Raw genomic sequence first — 26,057 nt, 5'->3', positions numbered from 1 at the left:
TTTTACTTGCATAGTCTGGTGCTCATACCAGTAAGCCAGAATTCTCACAATGTATGTGGGGACACCTCTTTGGCTCCGTTTAAAAAATAATTGACTGTGATTAACACGATCAAAAGCTTTGGAGGCATCAATAAAACACATAAGAAGTGATGAGTTTTGACCTCTGTATTTGTTTACAATGTCCTTTAAGGCATATACCGGTATACACAAGTCAGTGCCATGTTTGGCTTTAAAGCCCAACTGGTTATCTGTGGAGGTGATGAAGTCCTGTATTCTGTCCAGCAGAATTCTTTCCAGGAGTTTTGACAGGACGCTGGCCAAAGCAATGGGCCTGTAATTCTCTAGGCTACATACTTTACCAGCTTTGTTTTTAATGACTGGCACTGAGAGAACAGACAGCATTGAGTCTGGTAACAAGCCGTGAACCATGAAGCCAGTAAAACAAACAGCGAGGAGAGGAGCTAACCTCGGACTAGCATATTGAAGGTGTTCAGCAGTAATATTGTCTGAACCACTTGCTCTGCCTTCAGACAGTTTATTGATAGCTTGGTGCAGCTCATATGATGTAAGTGCCATTGACTCATTACTCTCAGAACTGTCCACGCTATGCAAATCACTTTTGATGCAGTTAAATAAGGTGCTATAATGCTGTCGCCATAACTCAGCAACATATAGTATAGATCCATAAAGTGATACATTTTCTGGTAATATGTTCCACTTCACATCAGCTGCCTCGTTTTACTATTAACTATTAAAGAAAGTAATATTTAAAAAAACATTTCTGATACAAATGTTTTTCAAAACATTTTGCTTTTCTTTTATATTGTTTTGTACAAAAGAAGATGAAACCAAAGTGAAAGCCACTCATGTTTATGATGAAAATAATGATTCATTGTGTATCGATATAAGAAACTCTGTGTGTTGTTTTGTGTGTTTGCAGTCTGTCAGACTGTGAGATCACAGAGGAAGGCTGTTCTTCTCTGGACTCAGCTCTGAAGTCAAACCCCTCCCATCTGAGAGAACTGCATCTGAGCTGGAACAAGCTGAAGGGTTCAGACGTGAAGCTGCTGTCTGATCTTAAGAAGAGTCCACATTGTAGACTGGAGACTCTGAGGTCAGTAGAGGGTTGGAGTCAGTCAGTCCATGCTGGTTTCAGCAGTATTGTACCAAACACAGATCCACAGGCTTCAGGATTGGACGAGAGAGAGAGAGCAGTCAGCCAATCAGACGAGTCAGAAGCTTGTTGTGATTGTGTGTTTGAGTCGATGTGTTGTTCACGTCTACAGGAAGTGAAGCTTGTTAACAGCTGACGGCATCATCAGATGTTTAGAGACAGTGGTCCTCATTCATCAAGCTATCAAACTATTGATCAGTTCATCTTTGTCACAGCTCTGAGATCAGTCTGACTGAAGCCTGCACATCACTGCTCTCACTTCATAGAACCAGCGTTACATGCAGCCAATCATCAATCATGGCTGAAATAACCACTAGTGCTGCTTTGTACACGTTGAGGAAGTCCATGTGTGGTTCATGACATCATCTGGAGGCTGTATTCACTGTATCTATCCAGACACTCGTCGGCTGCTTTACTACAGCTGTATGAACCCAAAACAAACAGATTCAGCTGTGATTTAAGTTCAACAAACATTCAAAGGATGCTGAAATAACGATGTGATGATGTTGATTTGTAAAAAGTCTGAATTCATGCTTTGTCAGGTCTGTCCACAAGATGACAAGCAAACAACTGTTAAAATGGTTGTTTTCTGAATGGAGTCTGGATCAATAGATGCTATGCTATGCTAACATCGTAGCTGCTCCATCATCTCGGTGTAAACAGGTCAGCGTGGTTATTGTTTGTACCGTAGACAGTCTGTGGTTCATACTCATACATTCATACACATCGTCTGGTCTCTGTATGAGGTATCGTAGAGCTCTGGGTGAACACAGACGGATTCAATATGTTTATCCTCCATTTCTGATTCAACAGCGTCAGGACGTCAGCGATGAAGGAGGAGAATCTCAACGCTGAACGGCTTTAACGACACAGCCTCACGTGCATCTCTTACTCCATTGGAAATATTTAAATTTGCATCGCGTCTTTCGCCTCATTGGCTCAAATGTACGTCTATTAGTGACTTTGCATTTACTTTGTATGTAATCGCGTCACTGAAACATCAGCTTGGCGTTTGTTGTGAACGCAGCATAACAGGGTTGAATCCATCTTTACAGTGAGCAGTGAACACCTCTCTGGTTCTGCAGTCATGATGCGTTCAGGACTCTCAGCACTTTATTTCAGTGGAACCTGCAGAGTCAACAGACTGGAGGCCCAACGTGTCTGCAGGTGTGTGAGCTTGGAGCTCAGTGTAGGTTAACATGAGAGCTGAGAGGAAGCTGCTCTTTCTACTGGATGTGCTGCGTCACTGACTGACGGCTGATGAAGGGAGTCTCTGTAAACACTCATTCATCTCTTCTCTTGTCTTCTTCTTCTCTCATCAGGTGGTGATCTCTGTCAGATGAGTCCTGATGATCCAGAGAGCATCTGGAGACTGGAGACTGCTCCATCACCTCCACCTGGATTTTATTTAGTGTACCAAACACCAGAAGACTTTTAAAGACTAAAGTCTGACTCCCTCTCACATATACAGACATTGGGCCTCATATAACAACAGATGTACTCTTGTTTAGGGCTCGAGGACCTTTTGAAATTCAGATTATTTTTGTTAGGGTTCATATTTGTTGTCTGCCGCTTCAGCTCAAACTCCCGTGAGCTGGAATGAGGTAGAAAAATGAAACTTGGAACAATAACTGGAAATGATGTCCATGTGCTTCTCAAGACATAGAGCTCCGATCGGCCACATGGTGGCGCTGTAATTAACGTCTCAAAATGTGATTTTTGAAAAGCCACGCCCCTCACACCAGAAGTCATTGACTGGATATTTGATTTCTTTCATGATAATGTTCAACCACATTTGTAAAACTATTGTGAAAACGCTCAACAGGGGCACCACCAGTAGTAATGATGTGCACGCTGCTTTCAGCTATTTTAAGTACGTAGTAAAGTTAAACTGTCACTAAAATTCTGTTGAAATACGTTCACTATACAGTGTATAGTATGGTGAACGTATTCTACCATCATTTTGAACAGAATTCAGCTGTTCACAGAGTCACAGGGTTAAAGAACTCCTACTCACAAAAAGAGGTTTTATTGTGAGCAGCAGGAGACTTGACTCTGTAATGTTGGTGTAGCCCCGCCCACCTATCAACTCGTATAAAAGCACCGCCTACTGACCAATCAGAGCTCAGTACGTGGATCGTTAGGAAATATTGAACCAATAAGAAGAAGTTAAGTCATAAAAGTAACAAAGTTCAAACTGCTGAATGCAGAAAGAACAGCTGGCAATAAATCACAGACTGTGAATGATGACATGAACAGATTCACAACATCACTGTCTCATCTAGAGCACAACATCTACTACATGTGTGTATTCTGCTACGTTAATGTGCTGCAGATGTATTCTGATGACATGAATGACGATATTTGAGTCTTATTCTTTCAGTTGTAACCCCGGCGCTGTGAAACAGACTTGGCTTGTTTTCTTTCGTTCTATTTCAGACTCATGAAGTCTTGATGCATTTAAGTTTTATTCTACTCTGTTGGCCAGCATTCGTTGGATTTTAAAGAAGAGCTTCTCTTGTATTTTGAAGGTTGTTCAAAATGAATGCAGAAAAACCTGATTGACTATTTTATTCCACATTTTTATTTCTATTTTGAAATAATATCATGGTCATGAAGTCACAAAAGCTTTTTTGATTTTGATGACCAGGGGGTGTTCAGATGGTAGGCGCATTGTGTACTATTTAGGTCTATACTGTATTGTTTTGGGGAATTTATACTCTGAATATGGAAAATGAATAAAGAGTTATAAATTAAAAACATCACACACACACACACACACGTTTCATTGCACTGGTCCGGCAGAGGATGAACATCAACCCTATGTCACCATCTTGTGGTTAAAAAAGACAGAACGTCATCGATAATCTCAATTTGTGCGATGATAGAAATATTATGTGAATACTGTAACAAAAGTTGAAATAAAGTCCATGAAATATGTCAAGCTTTGTATAATAGTCATAATAATAATAACAGTTAATTACACTGAATTTGTATCATTAAAAGTGACGAAACAGAATTATTGTTAATATCAAGAATAACAAGATATTGCATTATTTCTGATGAATGATGTTGAATTCAAGAAAAACATCTGTGGACAGGATAACAATACAGTAATTTACCGTTAAATGCTTTTAAATGAGACAACTCACATGGAACATATTTATTTACGTGAACACAAATCATAAATCTCACATTATTTCCCTCATAGAGGAAAAGGAGAGCTCGTGAAAGGAGACAGATCTAATCCACCAAACCACTTGACACACAGCAGCAGCTGAAGCACAAATGAAACATAATTAAACTCACAAAACGATCCTGAGCTCAGCAGTCTGAAGACTCATAAATCAGGTCACTTGTTTTTGATATTTCCCATGAAGACAATACTACAGGTCATTAAATATATGAACACAACAGTCATGTGTCCACCAATCACCTTGAACTAGACACCAACACGAGTCAACACGCTGATTAAACAACTGAAGAATATTAATGTTAATATACAAATAACAACACCAATAGTCCTACTGCAAACATGGATAGAGCACTTTTTAGAGGAGTGGGCGGGGCCTAAACAGCTGGAAAAATCACTCCATAATGAAGCAGATTTGTAAAAAATAAAATAATGAATGCGTTTTCTGCAAAATGATCAGCAAACAATTTTTAAAAATGCTTGTTTTCTGAATAGAGTTGTTATTGATCAGGGCTATGCTATGCTAACAGTGTAGCTGCTACACCAACACTCAAAATAACTCAAGTTATTGTTTATACACATTTATATACATTGAGTTGCATCTGTTAGCTACTAGAGTGGGTTGTTACGTATTTACTTTCAACCACCGGTGAAAACAAAGAAATAAACATTGTTCAACTAATGTGAATTAATACTTACTGTAGTATTTTCATTATGCTGTATATTTATACTGCAATACACTTCAGAGGAAAACAAGTTATTTATCTGACAGCTATGTGCAGACGTCATGTGATCTTATGAAATATTACATTGTTTTTGATAAACCCAACAGCTACATCAGAACACTGTTTACGTCATATTATGGTAATAAAAACCCATAAATATAACTTGTATTAGTTGCAGCACTTTAAAAAGGGGGCTCTCATCATCCTGACTTCTGATTTTGTCACTGAGGTATTTGTACCTGATAATACTTCAATAATCCAGTGTCTGTCATCATGAAAACAATTCACATTCAAATGGTTTCTTCATTTATTTTAATACATTATTTCTGCTGAGACGAGCTGTTTTAAGTCCCATCACCAAAAACAACCGACGTGGCAGAAAACAAATACAGAACGGCCTGAAGAACGCTGACTCAAGCTAAAAGAGTACGCTGCATTTCACCAACAATGAAAGCACAAGTGTGCCATCAAATCCTTACATTTACTTTTAGCATTTCTGAACCAAACGGGAACATTGTGGAAATAGAAGAACGAAACAACCCAAACACACTTAGAAAAACAACAAAGGCATATTCTGGATAAAAACGCTGCTCGAAAGACCCCAAAGAGAAAAGAAATAAAGAAGCATCAAACAATTCATATACATATATATATATATATTTATTAAGGAGAAGTTGTGCTCGTCAGTAAGAGCTTCACGAGTCGGCGTTCATATTTAACTGGTTTTAATCGATATATAATTACGTGACGGGAATTTGTTAAATTGATCCGTTTGCAGATCAATGCAGATTCACAACCTCTGTAACTCTGACGTCACAGTCTATGAAGCGCTACACTCTCTGGCCATGTGGTGTCTGAGATTTACTCAGTTCAACTAAACAACCAGAGGATCTTTCAGGGCTGAGCAGAGGTGATGAATCACACAGATCCAGACGCATCACGACCTGAACTCATGAACTATAATGTGATCTGCTGTGTGATGTAGCGCCTCGGCTCCTTGCGCCCCAACGTCAATGTTTCATTTCATGAAACTATATGAAAACTACTTTGATGATGAATTATCATTAAATCGATCATCATCTGGTTCCAGCTACTCGAATGTGAATATTTTTCTCTGAGATGCAACGAAACCTCCGTCAGTTCGACAAAACAAGCACTTGGGTTCTTTGTACCGTATATATGTATATTTATATTTTATAATTTCTTGACATTTTCTGGACCAAATCATGAAGTGAGAAGCAGACGGTGGTCGGTTGCAGCAGTGGTGGTCTGTCTGTGCTCAGAGGTGACCTGAGTGAATAAACAGAAGAACTGTAGCATGAACAGAGAGCGTGAACACGGCGGAGACCAAGAACACAAAGATCTAACTCCATGAGTAGAACATAAGGGACAAAGACATCATAGCGCCCACGTGTGACTCAGGTGGTTCAATGAGAAACTCAGCTTCATGAGAATACGTCATTTAAAATCCTACAGAGCAAAGCATTCATTCTGTTCTATCGGCCATGTCTTACAGCAGAGCAGCAACTTGAATCCATTCTGTCATTTTAAAGTCACTGACAGACCAAATTGTGTTTTTTTTAAATGTCAAAATGAGAGCGACGGTAACACAGAAAGAGAAACAAACGTGTTTGGGAGGCGGCGATGGAGACCACAGGGGACGCAAACCCCCCAAAAAACAAGGCGGCCTGCAGCGACAAGTTCTATCATCATTTTCTTGGAGAAACGCTACGTTAGCCAATCACGTAACCGACAATCAGACCTGAAGACGCAACAGGAAGAAGTTATGTTTCACGTGTAGTCACTCAATAAGGCCTCCAGCTCAACGCGTCACACGCTAACGTGGACGTTTCCTGTTCCCACGACCTTTTCATCCGATGTTGTGTGTGAAGGTAAAACAGCCGAATTCACCATGTTGTAGCGTCACGTCTGCAGCAGAGGAACCAATAGAAACTCTTTAAAGTTTGTTTCGGACAGCAGGTCTATACTCTGACCCTGGAACTAAAGAAAACATGGAGGACAAAGACAGCATCATGACGGGCGCCACTAGTTCTTTGCACCTTCTCACCGACGTCACAAGTTACCACATCTCGCTCCACAACGCAGTGCTTCAAAAGATAGAAACATTTTGTACAATCTTCAGGAAAGAATTCACATTGAATGTGCCGTCGTCTGGAAACACTTCGTTCCCCGACAAACACCTCTCTGGGTGAGGTTCTCCTCTCCTCTAGTAGAACCTCTTGTTCCTCTCCTGTCTCTTCTGGAAAACCACGGCTCCCACCACGGCGCACACCACGATGCCCAGCAGAGCGCACAGCAGGAGCAGGAAGACCTTCCAGCCGGTGAGCGGCGTGCCGCGGAAGTTTCCGGTGGGATCGTCGATGTTGTCTACGAAGGACAAAAAGAAGAGTCCGTGTTCATTTTCATGTTCAATTCAGAAATGCTGCTCGTCTTCTTCTTTTAAATAAGTCCCAGAAACGTGTTTCAAAGAGTGTAATGAGCAGAAACATGATAATGAAACCTCGTACCAACATGAACTAAGATTCCTCCTTGTTGTTTCCTTCACTAACTTCTATCATTGTTTCCTGGTTGAGGCGCTGTGTTTTAAAGGGACAGTGCAGATGTTTCTACAGACAGCAGCACCAGCAAAGTACTGCTGTGGCCGCACGTTAGACACCTACAAATACCAACATCTGTTCAAGAGTACGCTATATTTACAACGTTTTCACTTCTGTATTTTGCTGTCAGAGAGAGAAGATCGGGGAACTTGAATCGACCTTTAGGGGACTTGAGGAGGCTGACGCTGGGCTCGATCTTGGTCCAGTCCAGGTTCTCCTCCTCGGGGGTGTGTTCCACCATCAGCTGGTAGAGCTTCATCGAGATGATGTCGTGGTTATCTGGAAAATAACAAACGATCGGTTTAGAAAATCGATATAAATGTCGAGACTTTATCATCTCAGATCATATTCAAGTGAATGTCTTTGTGAGTTTCTACTCGTAAATGTAAGAATGTACTCTCCTCCCCGAGCTCTTCATATAGATCGTGTTTTACCTACAATGGCCCTCAACAAACCTCTGCTTCAGAACTTCAGCCGTGGATATCATGACTTCTCTACTTCGGTTGTTCGTTGGTGTGCGAGTGTGTAAACTCACCAGACAGATCTCCCGTAGCTGCCGAGGCACCGAAGAAATATCCGGTAGGAAGACGAACGCCTCCGATGTCGATGCACTCCTTCCATTCGTTCTTGTCCTCCACATCAATCATCACCTGCAGGACAAAGACGGGACGTAAGAGACTTAAAGCTGCTGAGAATAGTCAGGAAAATGCTCCTTATGTGGAAAAAGGAGAAGCTGTCCTCGTTTGTGTCTGGATCACATGTTCTTGATTGGACTAAAGGAAGAGGAGCTCCTCATCGAGTGTCTCTACGTACCGTGAGTCTTCCTTTGGAGTAGCGGATGGCGAGGTACGTGTCGTGCTCTCGGTTCCGGATCTCAGCCGAGCAGCCTCCGAGCTCCGACGAGCGGCCGTCTTTGCCGTGGTCGTAGTTCACCGAGCCGTTGTTCACCATGGCCGAGATGAACGGGAAGGAGCGCTGGAGACGGGGAGCAAAGAGTCAACGCGTGTGGAAATAAAAGGCATCGTATGAACTCTTGAATGAAGAAGATGCACAAATGAATACAGGAAACAAAATATAAGAAGCCCACATGATACATGTCAGCACACACACACACACACACACACACACACACACACACACACACACACACACACACACACACACACACACACACACACACACACACACACACACACACACACACAGCAGGCTTTTTAAAGTCATATCTGAAGTTTTGGACGTCTGTTTGTATTTACTAAGAACATAAACTCTGACATCACTACAATTTGACCTGACAGGTCTGAATTACTGTATTTTCTAAGTTACCAAAGAGACTTGTAATAAAGCAAACTACTTGTTCTGTCGGTATTAAGTCTCACTGTTCCTCCTACTTGACAAGCTTTGACTTGTGCATGTTAAAGTAAATCAGATGGGGATCTGTGCCGTGTGAGTGTAGATTATTAATCTGAGGATATGTCTCCCATGAGAGGTTAGACAGAACTGGACATGTTCAGCTGCAATGTGAAAGTATAAAGCATAATTCACAAGACAAAGTTCTGGTGAAACAGAAACAACCTCCTTTAAACACAATAACTTGTGTCATTAAAGTCGAGACAAACACGTGAAAATATGGCAAATTAATTCTGAGGGGTTTGCAAATGTTAACATGCTTAAAACGTTGTGACGACATGCCGATTCAAAGTTCAAGAACAACAGCGTGCTGACGAGTAAAACCACTCACATCCGTGGCGTCATCGTTAGAGTAAGTGTCTATAAAAACAGCCAGCCCGTGGAAGAGAGCATTGTTGGAAAACACAGGCCCTGAAAAGAAACAAGCCGGTCAATCGCCTCGAGCCGCACACACACACACACACACACACACACACACACTTACATCCATCCCATGGAGGTCATTGCGGAAGGTATCCACAAACAAAGCCAGGCCAAGAAACTGATCTTGGTTTCCAAACACAGGGCCTAGGATGGAGGCAGAGATGAGGCGACACATGAGCAGACGACAAGAGACACTTTCCTGTGGTCAGCAGTGAAGCTGAGAGGGTCGACACAAACATCTGGACATGAAAGAATAAAACAGCTTTCTGATGGAGTGAGCACGATGAGCGTTCATTTTCACTTTAGATTTACTTTTCTCAGAGTTGCAGCGCTCTCACCTTTACCTCGTCATCATGCAGGTGAGCCGAGAGAACGCCGTCTCACTACATTAAGCTTTTAGTACTTCAGTAAATATGTATTACACGGTTTAGACTTTGTTCTAGAAGTTTCTTACATTGATCCGACAGAGAGCAGCCTCTTTGTTTTGATACACTTCGCTTTGCTGTAAATTATGATGTGACAGATTTCAACCAATGAGCTTCTTGAAGTCTTTTATTGTGGCGCAGCAGCAGGAAGTGCAATCCGACTTGTTTTTAATCTAAATATGACACGGGTAAGAAAAGGGGAACTGGGTCTGTGAAGAGCTGCAGGTGACAGGTGAGAATTGCATTTTGGGTAAATGCAAACTCTGACTCGTTGCTGCAAGAAGGACCAGCGTGACCTGAAGTGAGATCAAGCTGGGTGGGTTTAAGGTGAACGTTACCTGGATGAAGTCTGTCCTTCGTGTACCAGACAGCGAGGCCGTCGCCGTGGAGGTTCTTCTTTCCTGACCCATGAACTTTAAACTGCACGTGCATCTCCCAGTCCTTCAGGTAGCACGGCTGTAGACCAGAACCACAACAGGTTTCAGAGAGTATTGGATTTTATATTCCAGGACACTGTCTGAATATAATATGCAAATGTGTATCAGGTATAAAATTAAACATATTTAATTACTGGGTTGCATATTTTTCACCTTCATCCACCAAACGTTAATGTCAGGTAACATATAACCTTTTATATTGTAATTATACATTATATTCTATTAGTTTTTTGTACATATCTTCCATTCAAAGAAAGAGAAAATATAAACATGAGACTGAATGTAGGTTGATGAAGAGAGCGTGGCTTAAACATGTGCTCTCAACCAAAGGCTGGAGTAGCTTGGACTTGTGTACAAATAAACACATCAGAGTCAGACGGGGACAGCAGCCATGTTTGTAGTCTTTCCTCACCACAGTGTTCCAGATGGATCCCTGCTTGCTCTTCTCATCCGGAGTGAGTCGGACGTACGAGCTCGTCACCAACGTGCTTCCCCAGAAGTCCCACTGACTGCTGGGGCTGCTGCCGACACCTGAGAGACCAACGCGTGAGAGGACCGGACACGATCAGAGGATTCCATGTTTCATCAAGTTGTTTCTGTTTGTTGAACAGATCCGGTACATAAACCGTGCTCAGTGTCCCACCTAACAAGGCCACAGGCCGGTGCATCCCTAGTTGTGAGTCTGATCTGCAGACGCTGAATTAAACAGACACACCTCCCTCCACGTGCACTTCTAAGGACACGTCCTGACAAACACTTCCGTATGCTGAAGGCGCTCTGCACGTGTTGTCATCAACACATATTTACACGATAATGCAATTCTTGCCTCGCCCTGAATAACTGAAACAGTTCAGCCCCCTGCAGCACACGGTGAGAGGAGTGCAGTGATAAAGCGGCTTCCGTTACAAACAACTTCCTGCTGAGACTCACCACAGAAGCACGAGCTGCCTCGTGGATCAGAGGTCTGCAAATGTAGTCGAATAATTGTAATGTGCACCTTTGCTCTGCCTGCACGCATACATTGCAAAATGACCAGTGATATAGCAATTTAGAATTCACACTGTTACATTTCCACGTGTCAAAGTAATTGTACTATGTGCTCCTTTGCTCTGTTCACACGCTTACATTGCAGATTACCTATTGATAGAGCAATTTTCCCATCAACTGGAAATGTGACACCCATGTTCAGCTCAGTCTGCTCTACAAAACAGCCTTTTGGACCGTATACATCCTTAATGTACTACATCTCAGAGGTACATGTTGTACTTTATACTGTCCTACATCTCAGAGGTACATGTTGTACTTTATACTGTCCTACATCTCAGAGGTACATATTGTACTTTATACTGTCCTACATCTCAGAGGTACATATTGTACTTTATACTGTCCTACATCTCAGAGGTACATGTTGTACTTTATACTGTCCTACATCTCAGAGGTACATATTGTACTTTATACTGTCCTACATCTCAGAGGTACATGTTGTACTTTATACTGTACTACATCTCAGAGGTACATATTGTACTTTGTACTGTACTACATCTCAGAGTTACATATTGTACTTTATACTGTACTACATCTCAGAGGTACATATTGTACTTTATACTGTACTACATCTCAGAGGTACATGTTGTACTTTATACTGTCCTACATCTCAGAGGTACATATTGTACTTTATACTGTCCTACATCTCAGAGGTACATATTGTACTTTTTACTGTACTACATCTCAGAGGTACATGTTGTACTTTATACTGTCCTACATCTCAGAGGTACATATTGTACTTTATACTGTACTACATCTCAGAGGTACATATTGTACTTTATACTGTCCTACATCTCAGAGGTACATATTGTACTTTATACTGTACTACATCTCAGAGGTACATATTGTACTTTATACTGTCCTACATCTCAGAGTTACATATTGTACTTTATACTGTCCTACATCTCAGAGGTACATGTTGTACTTTATACTGTACTACATCTCAGAGGTACATATTGTACTTTATACTGTCCTACATCTCAGAGGTACATATTGTACTTTATACTGTCCTACATCTCAGAGGTACATATTGTACTTTATACTGTCCTACATCTCAGAGGTACATATTGTACTTTATACTGTCCTACATCTCAGAGGTACATATTGTACTTTATACTGTCCTACATCTCAGAGGTACATATTGTACTTTATACTGTCCTACATCTCAGAGGTACATATTGTACTTTATACTGTCCTACATCTCAGAGGTACATATTGTACTTTATACTGTCCTACATCTCAGAGGTACATGTTGTACTTTATACTGTCCTACATCTCAGAGTTACATATTGTACTTTATACTGTCCTACATCTCAGAGGTACATATTGTACTTTATACTGTCCTACATCTCAGAGTTACATATTGTACTTTATACTGTCCTACATCTCAGAGGTACATATTGTACTTTATACTGTACTACATCTCAGAGGTACATATTGTACTTTATACTGTCCTACATCTCAGAGGTACATATTGTACTTTATACTGTCCTACATATCAGAGGTACATATTGTACTTTATACTGTCCTACATCTCAGAGGTACATATTGTACTTTATACTGTCCTACATCTCAGAGGTACATATTGTACTTTATACTGTCCTACATCTCAGAGGTACATATTGTACTTTATACTGTCCTACATCTCAGAGGTACATATTGTACTTTATACTGTCCTACATCTCAGAGGTACATATTGTACTTTATACTGTACTACATCTCAGAGGTACATATTGTACTTTATACTGTCCTACATCTCAGAGGTACATATTGTACTTTATACTGTCCTACATCTCAGAGGTACATATTGTACTTTATACTGTACTACATCTCAGAGTTACATATTGTACTTTATACTGTCCTACATCTCAGAGGTACATATTGTACTTTATACTGTCCTACATCTCAGAGGTACATATTGTACTTTATACTGTCCTACATCTCAGAGGTACATATTGTACTTTATACTGTCCCACATCTCAGAGGTACATATTGTACTTTATACTGTCCTACATCTCAGAGGTACATATTGTACTTTATACTGTCCTACATCTCAGAGGTACATATTGTACTTTATACTGTACTACATCTCAGAGGTACATATTGTACTTTATACTGTCCTACATCTCAGAGGTACATATTGTACTTTATACTGTCCTACATCTCAGAGGTACATATTGTACTTTATACTGTACTACATCTCAGAGTTACATATTGTACTTTATACTGTCCTACATCTCAGAGTTACATATTGTACTTTATACTGTCCTACATCTCAGAGGTACATATTGTACTTTATACTGTCCTACATCTCAGAGGTACATATTGTACTTTATACTGTACTACATCTCAGAGTTACATATTGTACTTTATACTGTCCTACATCTCAGAGGTACATATTGTACTTTATACTGTCCTACATCTCAGAGGTACATATTGTACTTTATACTGTCCTACATCTCAGAGGTACATATTGTACTTTATACTGTACTACATCTCAGAGTTACATATTGTACTTTATACTGTCCTACATCTCAGAGTTACATATTGCACTTTTTAATGTACTACATATCAGAAGTACATATTGTACTTTTTACTGTACTACATCTCAGAAGTACATAATTGTACTTTTTACTGTACTACAGCTCAGGGACATATTGCACTTTTTAATGTACTACATCTCAGAAGTACATATTGTACTTTATACTGTCCTACATCTCAGAGTTACATATTGTACTTTATACTGTCCTACATCTCAGAGGTACATATTGTACTTTATACTGTACTACATCTCAGAAGTACATATTGTACTTTATACTGTACTACAGCTCAGGGACATATTGCACTTTTTAATGTACTACATCTCAGAGGTACATATTGTACTTTATACTGTCCTACATCTCAGAGTTACATATTGTACTTTATACTGTCCTACATCTCAGAGTTACATATTGTACTTTATACTGTACTACATCTCAGAAGTACATATTGTACTTTATACTGTACTACAGCTCAGGGACATATTGCACTTTATACTGTCCTACATCTCAGAGGTACATATTGTACTTTATACTGTCCTACATCTCAGAGTTACATATTGTACTTTATACTGTCCTACATCTCAGAGGTACATATTGTACTTTATACTGTACTACATCTCAGAGTTACATATTGTACTTTATACTGTCCTACATCTCAGAGGTACATATTGTACTTTATACTGTCCTACATCTCAGAGGTACATATTGTACTTTATACTGTCCTACATCTCAGAGGTACATATTGTACTTTATACTGTACTACATCTCAGAGTTACATATTGTACTTTATACTGTCCTACATCTCAGAGTTACATATTGCACTTTTTAATGTACTACATCTCAGAAGTACATATTGTACTTTTTACTGTACTACATCTCAGAAGTACATAATTGTACTTTTTACTGTACTACAGCTCAGGGACATATTGCACTTTTTAATGTACTACATCTCAGAAGTACATATTGTACTTTATACTGTCCTACATCTCAGAGTTACATATTGTACTTTATACTGTCCTACATCTCAGAGGTACATATTGTACTTTATACTGTACTACATCTCAGAAGTACATATTGTACTTTATACTGTACTACAGCTCAGGGACATATTGCACTTTTTAATGTACTACATCTCAGAGGTACATATTGTACTTTATACTGTCCTACATCTCAGAGTTACATATTGTACTTTATACTGTCCTACATCTCAGAGTTACATATTGTACTTTATACTGTACTACATCTCAGAAGTACATATTGTACTTTATACTGTACTACAGCTCAGGGACATATTGCACTTTATACTGTCCTACATCTCAGAGGTACATATTGTACTTTATACTGTCCTACATCTCAGAGTTACATATTGTACTTTATACTGTCCTACATCTCAGAGGTACATATTGTACTTTATACTGTACTACATCTCAGAAGTACATATTGTACTTTATACTGTACTACAGCTCAGGGACATATTGCACTTTTTAATGTACTACATCTCAGAGGTACATATTGTACTTTTTACTGTACTACAGCTCAGGGACATATTGCACTTTTTAATGTACTACATCTCAGAGGTACATATTGTACTTTATACTGTCCTACATCTCAGAGTTACATATTGTACTTTATACTGTCCTACATCTCAGAGTTACATATTGTACTTTATACTGTACTACATCTCAGAAGTACATATTGTACTTTATACTGTACTACAGCTCAGGGACATATTGCACTTTATACTGTCCTACATCTCAGAGGTACATATTGTACTTTATACTGTCCTACATCTCAGAGTTACATATTGTACTTTATACTGTCCTACATCTCAGAGGTACATATTGTACTTTATACTGTACTACATCTCAGAAGTACATATTGTACTTTATACTGTACTACAGCTCAGGGACATATTGCACTTTTTAATGTACTACATCTCAGAGGTACATATTGTACTTTTTACTGTACTACAGCTCAGGGACATATTGCACTTTTTAATGTACTACATCTCAGAGTTACATATTGTACTTTTTACTGTACTACAGCTCAGAGTTACATATTGCACTTTTTAAAGTACTACATCTCAGAAGTACATATTGTACTTTTTACTGTACTGCATCTCAGAGGTACATATTGTACTTCTTACTGTACTACATCTCAGAGTTACATATTGTACTTTATACTGCACTACATCTCAGAGGTAATTATTGTACTTTGTACTTAGTGTGGTAAAGGATCTGAATACTTCTTACACCACTGAGTACAAGTCGCTCTTGTACTCAAGTGCAGTCCTCGAGAAAATATCCTTTAAATGTTACTTTTCTTTTGAAGAAAACGTTTGACAAAATATAACAGGTGTTTAAGTTTGAAAGAAAGGAACAGAGTGAGAGTTCCTCGAGGCTCCGCCCCGCTCAGCAGCAGCAGCAGCAGCAGCAGCAGCAGCAGCAGCAGCAGCAGCAGCAGCAGCAGCAGTGTTTCTGTGAGTATTAATGAAGGTAAAGTGTGTTTCTGTGAGTATAAATGAAGGTAAAGTGTGTTTCTGTTAGTATTAATGAAGGTAAAGTGTGTTTCTGTGAGTATTAATGAAGGTAAAGTGTGTTTCTGTGAGTATTAATGAAGGTAAAGTGTGTTTCTGTGAGTATAAATGAAGGTAAAGTGTGTTTCTGTGAGTATAAATGAAGGTAAAGTGTGTTTCTGTGAGTATTAATGAAGGTAAAGTGTGTTTCTGTGAGTATAAATGAAGGTAAAGTGTGTTTCTGTGACCTCTTCACATTTCCAGGCAGTGTAAATCTGTTTTTCAGTGAAAAGAGGAACAGAGAGAAACACTTCCTGGTGGTGAAACAGTTGAATCTTCTGCTGCTCAACATTTTGTAAGAGTTCAGAGCTGCTTCCGTCTCTGTTTCGTAACACAGCGATGATCGTCCATGTTTGTGAACTGAACGGATATGAGGAACTGCAGTGAGCGGTGAAAGACAAGACTGAGCATATGATCAATACAACAACAACAAAAACGCAACTCAAACTCGTTAAACTAAAAGAAGTCTGCCGGGTTTTTGCATTTAGATTCCTGAAGTTTTGTCTGAAACACAAACTGTTTCTGCGCAAACATTTCATTTAACTTGAAAGCAAAAATTACGTTCCCCAAAACTAAAATGCATTCTCAATTACGTTTGACCAAAAATGTATTTTCTCCCTGATTACGTTTGTTTGATTTATTACATTGAGGTATTACAAATACGTTTCTCATCAACATTTTAACACCACCGCCGCCTCTCCTTCTCCCGATTACGCGGTCAGAATACGACCACAACACGCCGCCTGTCTCCGGCAGAAACGCGCTCATCCAGGCCGAGCAACGATGAACATTACGCGGCTACAACACCTCCACAAAGGCCCGCGTGTAAAATCCGGGAGTATTTGTAACACGTCAAACACAAACGTAATCAGGGAGAAAATACGTTTTTAGTCAAACGTAATTGAGAATGAATTTTAGTTTTGGGGGAACGTAATTTTTAGGAGACAGGACTGCACCATTACATTTTTCCTCTCGCGCACCCCACTTTGGGAATCCCTGCTCTAAAACATGGGATCATCCATTTCTATCTACAGTAAAAGCTGTTGACATGTAAAGGGTTTTTATAAACTCATCTTAATTCTGTGCTCAATAGTTTCATTTTATTACTATTTTACAAATCATCCAATACAATTTTCCAGGACAACTGTTTCAATTTCCATGTAAGTGTTAACTTTTGCTCAGTTTCGATGACTTTTCCAAACCTGGAAAATGAAAAAATAAATTCCATGTTTTCCATGGTTTCCAGGTACCGTGGGAACCCTGTCAATGTTCATCATTAAAAAAAGAAAGTTTAATTGAATCACACTTAAAGAACCAAACCTTTTTTGAATTTTTAGGAAAATAACTGCTAAAGACTTTTTTTAACATTTCTGATGCTGATTTTTTCAGAGCATTTGGTATTTTTCAACATATTTTATGAATAATATTTAATTTTCTGATCCGCTCTGAAGAATCTGGATCAATACTGATCAATGGTTTTAAATGTCTTTACAGTGACAGGATTTTCACAAAATGTCTGTTTACAAAAGAAGATGAAACCAAAATGAAAGCCACTCATGTTCATGATGAAAATAATGATTCATTGTGTATCGATATAAGAAACTCTGTGTGTTGTTTTGTGTGTTTGCAGTCTGTCAGGCTGTGAGATCACAGAGGAAGGCTGTTCTTCTCTGGACTCAGCTCTGAAGTCAAACCCCTCCCATCTGAGAGAACTGGATCTGAGTGGAAACAACCTGAAGGATTCAGACGTGAAGCTGCTGAGTGGTTTTCTGGAGAGTCCACATTGTAGACTGGAGACTCTGAGGTGGGTTCACTGTCTGCTGCTAGTGCAGCACCTTCATGTTTCATCAATAACTCTATTTGATTTATCTACGTATAGATCCATGAAGTGAGACATTTTCTGGTAATATGTTCCACTTCACATCAGCTGCCTCGTTGTCTGCATGTCATCCTCTACAATCATGAAATGTACAACTTGTCTGGCTTCATCCTGCTGTTGGATGGATTACTGAACAGGCCTACCGGGCACAGGCCCAGGGGCCCAAAGTGTCAGGGGCCCCCCTGACCTTTACCTACTAAATGTCACTCAAAGAGACACAAAAAGTGAATTGAATATACGAGACTGTACTATACTTGATGAATATACTTTATATACTATACTTGAGAGACTCAATGGTAATCATTAAAAAAATAATGTTTAATTTAATCACACTTAAAGAACCAAACCTTTTTTAATTTTAGGAAAATAACTGATAAAGTAATTTAAAAAAATAACATTTCTGATGCTGACTTTTTTCAGAGCATTTTATATTTTTCAATATATTTTATTGATAATACTAATAATAATAATTTATTTTCTGATCCGCTCTGAAAAATCTGGATCAATACTGATCAATGGTTTTAAATGTCTTTACAGTGACAGGATTTTCACAAAATGTCTGTTTACAAAAGAAGATGAAACCAAAATGAAAGCCACTCATGTTCATGATGAAAATAATGATTCATTGTATATCGATATAAGAAACTCTGTGTGTTGTTTTGTGTGTTTGCAGTCTGTCAGGCTGTGAGATCACAGAGGAAGGCTGTTCTTCTCTGGACTCAGCTCTGAAGTCAAACCCCTCCCATCTGAGAGAACTGGATCTGAGTGGAAACAAGCTGAAGGATTTAGGAGTGAAGCTGCTGAGTGGTTTTCTGGAGAGTCCACATTGTAGACTGGAGACTCTGAGGTGGGTTCACTGTCTGCTGCTAGTGCAGCACCTTCATGTTTCATCAATAACTCTATTTGATTTATCTATGTATAGATCCATGAAGTGAGACATTTTCTGGTAATATGTTCCACTTCACATCAGCTGCCTCGTTGTCTGCATGTCATCCTCTACAATCATGAAATGTACAACTTGTCTGGCTTCATCCTGCTGTTGGATGGATTACTGAACAGGCCTACCGGGCACAGGCCCAGGGGCCCAAAGTGTCAGGGGCCCCCCTGACCTTTACCTACTAAATGTCACTCAAAGAGACACAAAGTCTACTGTGGTAGTGGGCGTGGTCTGTGCTCGGCTGCAGGGGAGAGATCTGTGGAGTGGTTCAGGCGCCAGTGTAGCCGACTCCGTGTTACTCGCGGGTCCTCAACACACCACACCGTCTTCAGCAGTTGAGGTTTACTCAAACGTATTTTATTTACAAACTTAAACAAAACTTCACACTGCCGTGTGCTCTCTCCTGCTGCCCGGCTCCTCGGAGCGCACACAGGCCAGTGTGCATCAATCAGTCTGACTCTCGTGGGCTGGTGTTCCTCTTCCTCTGTGTCTCACCGGCCACCAGAGCTCCAGCCTGCTGCTGCTGAAGAGGAATGAGGGATAATTAGCAACCGGTTACAGCTGTGCCAATTAACCCTGGCACTGTTCCCCTGAACCACTCCCACAGATCTCTTCCCTGCAGCTGAGCACAGACCACGCCCACGACACAACTACAAAGAGACACTAAAAGACCACAAAGAGACACGAAAAGACCACAAAGAGACACTAAAAGACCACAAAGAGACACTAAAAGACTACAAAGAGACACTAAATGACTACAAAGAGACACTAAAATACTACAAAGAGACACTAAATGACTACAAAGAGACACTAAAAGACTACAAAGAGACACTAAAAGACTACAAAGAGACACTAAATGACTACAAAGAGACACTAAAAGACTACAAAGAGACACTAAAAGACTACAAAGAGACACTAAATGACTACAAAGAGACACTAAATGACTGTTGTTAGGGTTTTAAACAGAAGGATGTGAGGCTTCAGCAGGCTGCAGGGAGATTTCGGCTTCAAGCTTCCTACTGCACACGCGCATCAGAAAAACGGAACTGGATCCGGTTTCAAAATTAAACAATATTTAATGTACTACACAAAGTTCACTTCCAAACGGAATGAACTGTCAATAGTAATGTTCTCGAGAACAGAGACCACACGCACGCATCTCACTCACAGGTCTGAATCCAGGTGCTGAAAAACGAGAGCAGATGTGGTCTGAGGAATTCTCTCCAGAACAGTCTCTTATGTGCCCCGACAGTTGGAAATGTCAAACAGTCATAAAACATCTGAATGACCCTCCGTGGCGATTAGTGATTGGCTCCATTTGAATTCTGTCTCCTCCCATTATCGATACATCTTCTCTCCTCGCAAAACATCTGTCTTGACTCCACCTCTGGTCAGCTTGTCCTCCCCACTGACCACATCCTCCATTTGCTGCATGTCTCATTCAGAATCCCTGTCTGACCCTCAAACTATTCTTAGTGCTTTAATACCTTTAGTGACTCTACTTCTATGATTTAATACATTCAATGAGTTAATACACTGTAACACATAATATCTTCTATGAGCAAGAATATTGTAAACATATTGTGACTGACATATTATTATTGTGACACTTCTACTCATCACTAGGGGGTTATTGAATCGTACTTATAATGCGTTTAATACTGAAATTCTCCACACTACAAAGAGACACTAAAGAGACTAAGAGACAAAAAAAGTCCACAAAGTGGCACAAAAAGACGACAAAGAGACAAAAGTTACTTGAATATACTACAATACACTTGATAAATATACTATGTATACTATACTTGATAGACTCAATGTTCATCATTAAAATAAAGTTAAATTGAATCACACCAAACCTTTTTTATAATGTTTTGGAAAAAATTTCAGAGCATTTGGTATTTTTCAATATATTTTATTAATAATAATAATAATTTATTTTCTGATCCGCTCTGAAGAATCTGGATCAATACTGATCAATGGTTTTAAATGTCTTTACAGTGACAGGATTTTCACAAAATGTCTGTTTGCAAAAGAAGATGAAACCAAAATGAAAGCCACTCATGTTTATGATGAAAATAATGATTCATTGTGTATCGATATAAGAAACTCTGTGTGTTGTTTTGTGTGTTTGCAGTCTGTCACGCTGTGAGATCACAGAGGAAGGCTGTTCTTCTCTGGGCTCAGCTCTGAAGTCAAACCCCTCCCATCTGAGAGAACTGGATCTGAGTGGAAACAAGCTGAAGGATTCAGGAGTGAAGCTGCTGAGTGGTTTTCTGGAGAGTCCACATTGTAGACTGGAGACTCTGAGGTGGGTTCACTGTCTGCTGCTAGTGCAGCACCTTCATGTTTCATCAATAACTCTATTTGATTTATCTACGTATAGATCCATGAAGTGAGACATTTTCTGGTAATATGTTCCACTTCACATCAGCTGCCTCGTTGTCTGCATGTCATCCTCTACAATCATGAAATGTACAACTTGTCTGGCTTCATCCTGCTGTTGGATGGATTACTGAACAGGCCTACCGGGCACAGGCCCAGGGGCCCAAAGTGTCAGGGGCCCCCTGACCTTTACCTACTAAATGTCACTCAAAGAGACACAAAAAGACACAAACTGACTACAAAGAGACACTAAAAGTTACTTGGATATACTACACTATACTTGATAAATATACTACTTGAGAGACTCAATGTTCATCATTAAAAAAAGAAAGTTTAATTGAATCACACTTAAAGAACCAAACCTTTTATGAATTTTTAGGAAAATAACTGCTAAAGACTTTTTTTTTAACATTTCTGATGCTGACTTTTTCAGAGCATTTGGAATTTTTCAATATATTTTATGAATAATATTTTATTTTCTGATCCGCTCTGAAGAATCTGGATCAATACTGATCAATGGTTTTAAATGTCTTTACAGTGACAGGATTTTCACAAAATGTCTGTTTACAAAAGAAGATGAAACCAAAATGAAAGCCACTCATGTTCATGATGAAAATAATGATTCATTGTGTATCGATATAAGAAACTCTGTGTGTTGTTTTGTGTGTTTGCAGTCTGTCAGAGTGTGAGATCACAGAGGAAGGCTGTTCTTCTCTGGACTCAGCTCTGAAGTCAAACCCCTCCCATCTGAGAAAACTGGATCTGAGCTTCAACAAGCTGAAGGATTCAGGAGTGAAGCTGCTGAGTGGTTTTCTGGAGAGTCCACATTGTAGACTGGAGACTCTGAGGTGGGTTCACTGTCTGCTGCTAGTGCAGCACCTTCATGTTTCATCAATAACTCTATTTGATTTATCTACGTATAGATAGATAGAAAGACTTTATTTCAGACTCGGGGTCCATAGAAACAGATACATAAAAGTACAGACACAAACAATAAAAGTACAGAGGCCTAGCAATGCCTTATGAAGAGACAGCTGTACCAATGTCTCCACAGCTGGGACTGGCAGCGTGTGGTGCTAAACCTTATGTTGGTTAAAACAACTATGATCACATTTCAGAGTCATTCAGTCTACAGATGAATTTGTACATGAGATTTCTTGAAACAGTTTGGAAAGTGTTGACTCGTGCAGCCACAAACATTTCACCAGCACTACTCCATCTCGCTCTCTTGAACAGTATTCTCATGGCGTCATTGTACGCTACTTGAAGTCTCTGCAAACTCTTTGTTCTGTAGTTTGACCACAAGTGTGCAGTGTAGAGTGGAGTACAATATGCTCTGAACAGAGACATCTTCACTCCATCTGTACACACACCAAACTTGCGTGAGACGGTGTTTGCTTGTGCAGACATCATACCACATTGCCTGGAAATGTCGTTATCATCGGTCATGTGTTCTGTTAAAAAATGACCAAGATATTTGACTTCACTACAGACACCAAGATTATTGTCAGACAATTTGAAGTCAGGGAAGTTTAGACATTTGTCCTCTTTAGTTGGACAGATCAGGATAGCACTCTTACTGGCGTTGTATTTGATGTCATGTTCCACACCGTACACAGTACATATAGTGAGGAGCTGCTGAAGACCAGCGCTAGAAGGACCAAAGATCACCAGATCATCTGCATACATGATGTGATTAACCAGAGTATTACCCATCATGCACCAGTAGTACAGGCTTTCAGTTGCTTGGACAGATCATCAATATACAGATTAAACAGAACTTGTCTGACACCATTGCTAACCCCAAATGGGGCTGAGACACTTTCACCCCATTTTACTTGCATAGTCTGGTGCTCATACCAGTAAGCCAGAATTCTCACAATGTATGTGGGGACACCTCTTTGGCTCAGTTTAAAAAATCATTGACTGTGATTAACACGATCAAAAGCTTTGGAGGCATCAATAAAACACATAAGAAGTGATGAGTTTTGACCTCTGTATTTGTTTACAATGTCCTTTAAGGCATATACCGGTATACACAAGTCAGTGCCATGTTTGGCTTTAAAGCCCAACTGGTTATCTGTGGAGGTGATGAAGTCCTGTATTCTGTCCAGCAGAATTCTTTCCAGGACTTTTGACAGGACGCTGGCCAAAGCAATGGGCCTGTAATTCTCTAGGCTACATACTTTACCAGCTTTGTTTTTAATGACTGGCACTGAGAGAACAGACAGCATTGAGTCTGGTAACAAGCCGTGAACCATGAAGCCAGTAAAACAAACAGCGAGGAGAGGAGCTAACCTCGGACTAGCATATTGAAGGTGTTCAGCAGTAATATGGTCTGAACCACTTGCTCTGCCTTCAGACAGTTTATTGATAGCTTGGTGCAGCTCATATGATGTAAGTGCCATTGACTCATTACTCTCAGAACTGTCCACGCTATGCAAATCACTTTTGATGCAGTTAAATAAGGTGCTATAATGCTGTCGCCATAACTCAGCAACATATAGTATAGATCCATAAAGTGAGACATTTTCTGGTAATATGTTCCACTTCACATCAGCTGCCTCGTTTTACTATTAACTATTAAAGAAAGTAATATTTAAAAAAACATTTCTGATACAAACGTTTTTCAAAACATTTTGCTTTTCTTTTATATTGTTTTGTACAAAAGAAGATGAAACCAAAATGAAAGCCACTCATGTTTATGATGAAAATAATGATTCATTGTGTATCGATATAAGAAACTCTGTGTGTTGTTTTGTGTGTTTGCAGTCTGTCACGCTGTAAGATCACAAAGGAAGGCTGTTCTTCTCTGGACTCAGCTCTGAAGTCAAACCCCTCCCATCTGAGAGAACTGCATCTGAGCTGGAACAGATGCAGATGCTGTTGGGGTTCATATTTGTTGTCTGCCGCTTCAGCTCAAACTCCCGTGAGCTGGAATGAGGTAGAAAAATGAAACTTGGAACAATAACTGGAAATGATGTTCATGTGCTTCTCAAGACATATAACTCCGATCGGCCACATGGTGGCGCTGTAATTAACGTCTCAAAATGTGATTTTTGAAAAGCCACGCCCCTCACACCAGAAGTCATTGACTGGATATTTGATTTGTTTCATGATAATGTTCAACCACATTTGTAAAACTATTGTGAAAACGCTCAACAGGGGCACCACCAGTAGTAATGATGTGCACGCTGCTTTCAGCTATTTTAAGTACGTAGTAAAGTTAAACTGTCACTAAAATTCTGTTGAAATACGTTCACTATACAGTGTATAGTATGGTGAACGTATTCTACCGTCATTTTGAACAGAATTCAGCTGTTCACAGAGTCACAGGGTTAAAGAACTCCTACTCACAAAAAGAGGTTTTATTGTGAGCAGCAGGAGACTTGACTGTAATGTTGGTGTAGCCCCGCCCACCTATCAACTCGTATAAAAGCACCGCCTACTGACCAATCAGAGCTCAGTACGTGGATCGTTAGGAAATATTGAACCAATAAGAAGAAGTTAAGTCATAAAAGTAACAAAGTTCAAACTGCTGAATGCAGAAAGAACAGCTGGCAATAAATCACAGACTGTGAATGATGACATGAACAGATTCACAACATCACTGTCTCATCTAGAGCACAACATCTACTACATGTGTGTATTCTGCTACGTTAATGTGCTGCAGATGTATTCTGATGACATGAATGACGATATTTGAGTCTTATTCTTTCAGTTGTAACCCCGGCGCTGTGAAACAGACTTGGCTTGTTTTCTTTCGTTCTATTTCAGACTCATGAAGTCTTGATGCATTTAAGTTTTATTCTACTCTGTTGGCCAGCATTCGTTGGGTTTTAAAGAAGAGCTTCTCTTGTATTTTGAAGGTTGTTCAAAATGAATGCAGAAAAACCTGATTGACTATTTTATTCCACATTTTTATTTCTATTTTGAAATAATATCATGGTCATGAAGTCACAAAAGCTTTTTTGATTTTGATGATCAGGGGGTGTTCAGATGGTAGGCGCATTGTGTACTATTTAGGTCTATACTGTATTGTTTTGGGGAATTTATACTCTGAATAAATTGGAAAATGAATACAGAGTTATAAATTAAAAACATCTCTCACACACACACACACGCACACGCACACACACACACACACACACACACACACACACACACACACACACACACACGTTTCATTGCACTGGTTCGGCAGAGGATGAACATCAACCCTATGTCACCATCTTGTGGTTAAAAAAGACAGAACGTCATCGATAATCTCAATTTGTGCGATGATAGAAATA

General features: G+C 39.6%; 2 protein-coding genes across 3 annotated transcripts in view; one reads left to right on the top strand and one right to left on the bottom strand.

The window, feature by feature from the left end:
• The window catches only part of LOC306777275 (NLR family CARD domain-containing protein 3-like), a 41,196-nt gene extending 15,139 nt beyond the window's left edge, over positions 1–26,057 (top strand). Inside the window, exons 7-8 of the mRNA XM_079268326.1 lie at positions 22,440–22,613; positions 24,538–26,057. Of these exons, the coding sequence (XP_079124452.1) occupies positions 22,440–22,613; positions 24,538–24,721 (358 nt within the window). The 3' untranslated portion in view covers positions 24,722–26,057. The remainder of the gene's footprint in view (positions 1–22,439; positions 22,614–24,537) is intronic.
• On the bottom strand, positions 5,926–11,106 carry LOC306777280 (vesicular integral-membrane protein VIP36-like). 2 transcript variants are annotated; one of them, XM_079268334.1, is made up of 7 exons: positions 10,818–11,106; positions 10,307–10,424; positions 9,605–9,687; positions 8,524–8,685; positions 8,246–8,360; positions 7,870–7,989; positions 5,926–7,480 (listed from the first exon to the last, which is right to left on the bottom strand). In XM_079268334.1, the coding sequence occupies exons 2-7, from the start codon at positions 10,398–10,400 to the stop codon at positions 7,320–7,322; spliced, it is 735 nt and encodes a 244-aa protein (XP_079124460.1). In that variant the 5' UTR covers positions 10,401–10,424; positions 10,818–11,106; the 3' UTR covers positions 5,926–7,319. The 2 variants fall into 2 exon arrangements, with proteins under 2 accessions (XP_079124460.1, XP_079124461.1); XM_079268335.1 differs by lacking the exon at positions 9,605–9,687 and adding an exon at positions 9,452–9,531.

The sequence above is a fragment of the Melanostigma gelatinosum genome, assembly GCF_949748355.1.
Source record: "Melanostigma gelatinosum genome assembly, chromosome: 5".
NCBI classification, from domain to species: Eukaryota; Metazoa; Chordata; class Actinopteri; order Perciformes; family Zoarcidae; genus Melanostigma; species Melanostigma gelatinosum.
This window is presented reverse-complemented; position numbering and strand designations above follow the sequence as displayed.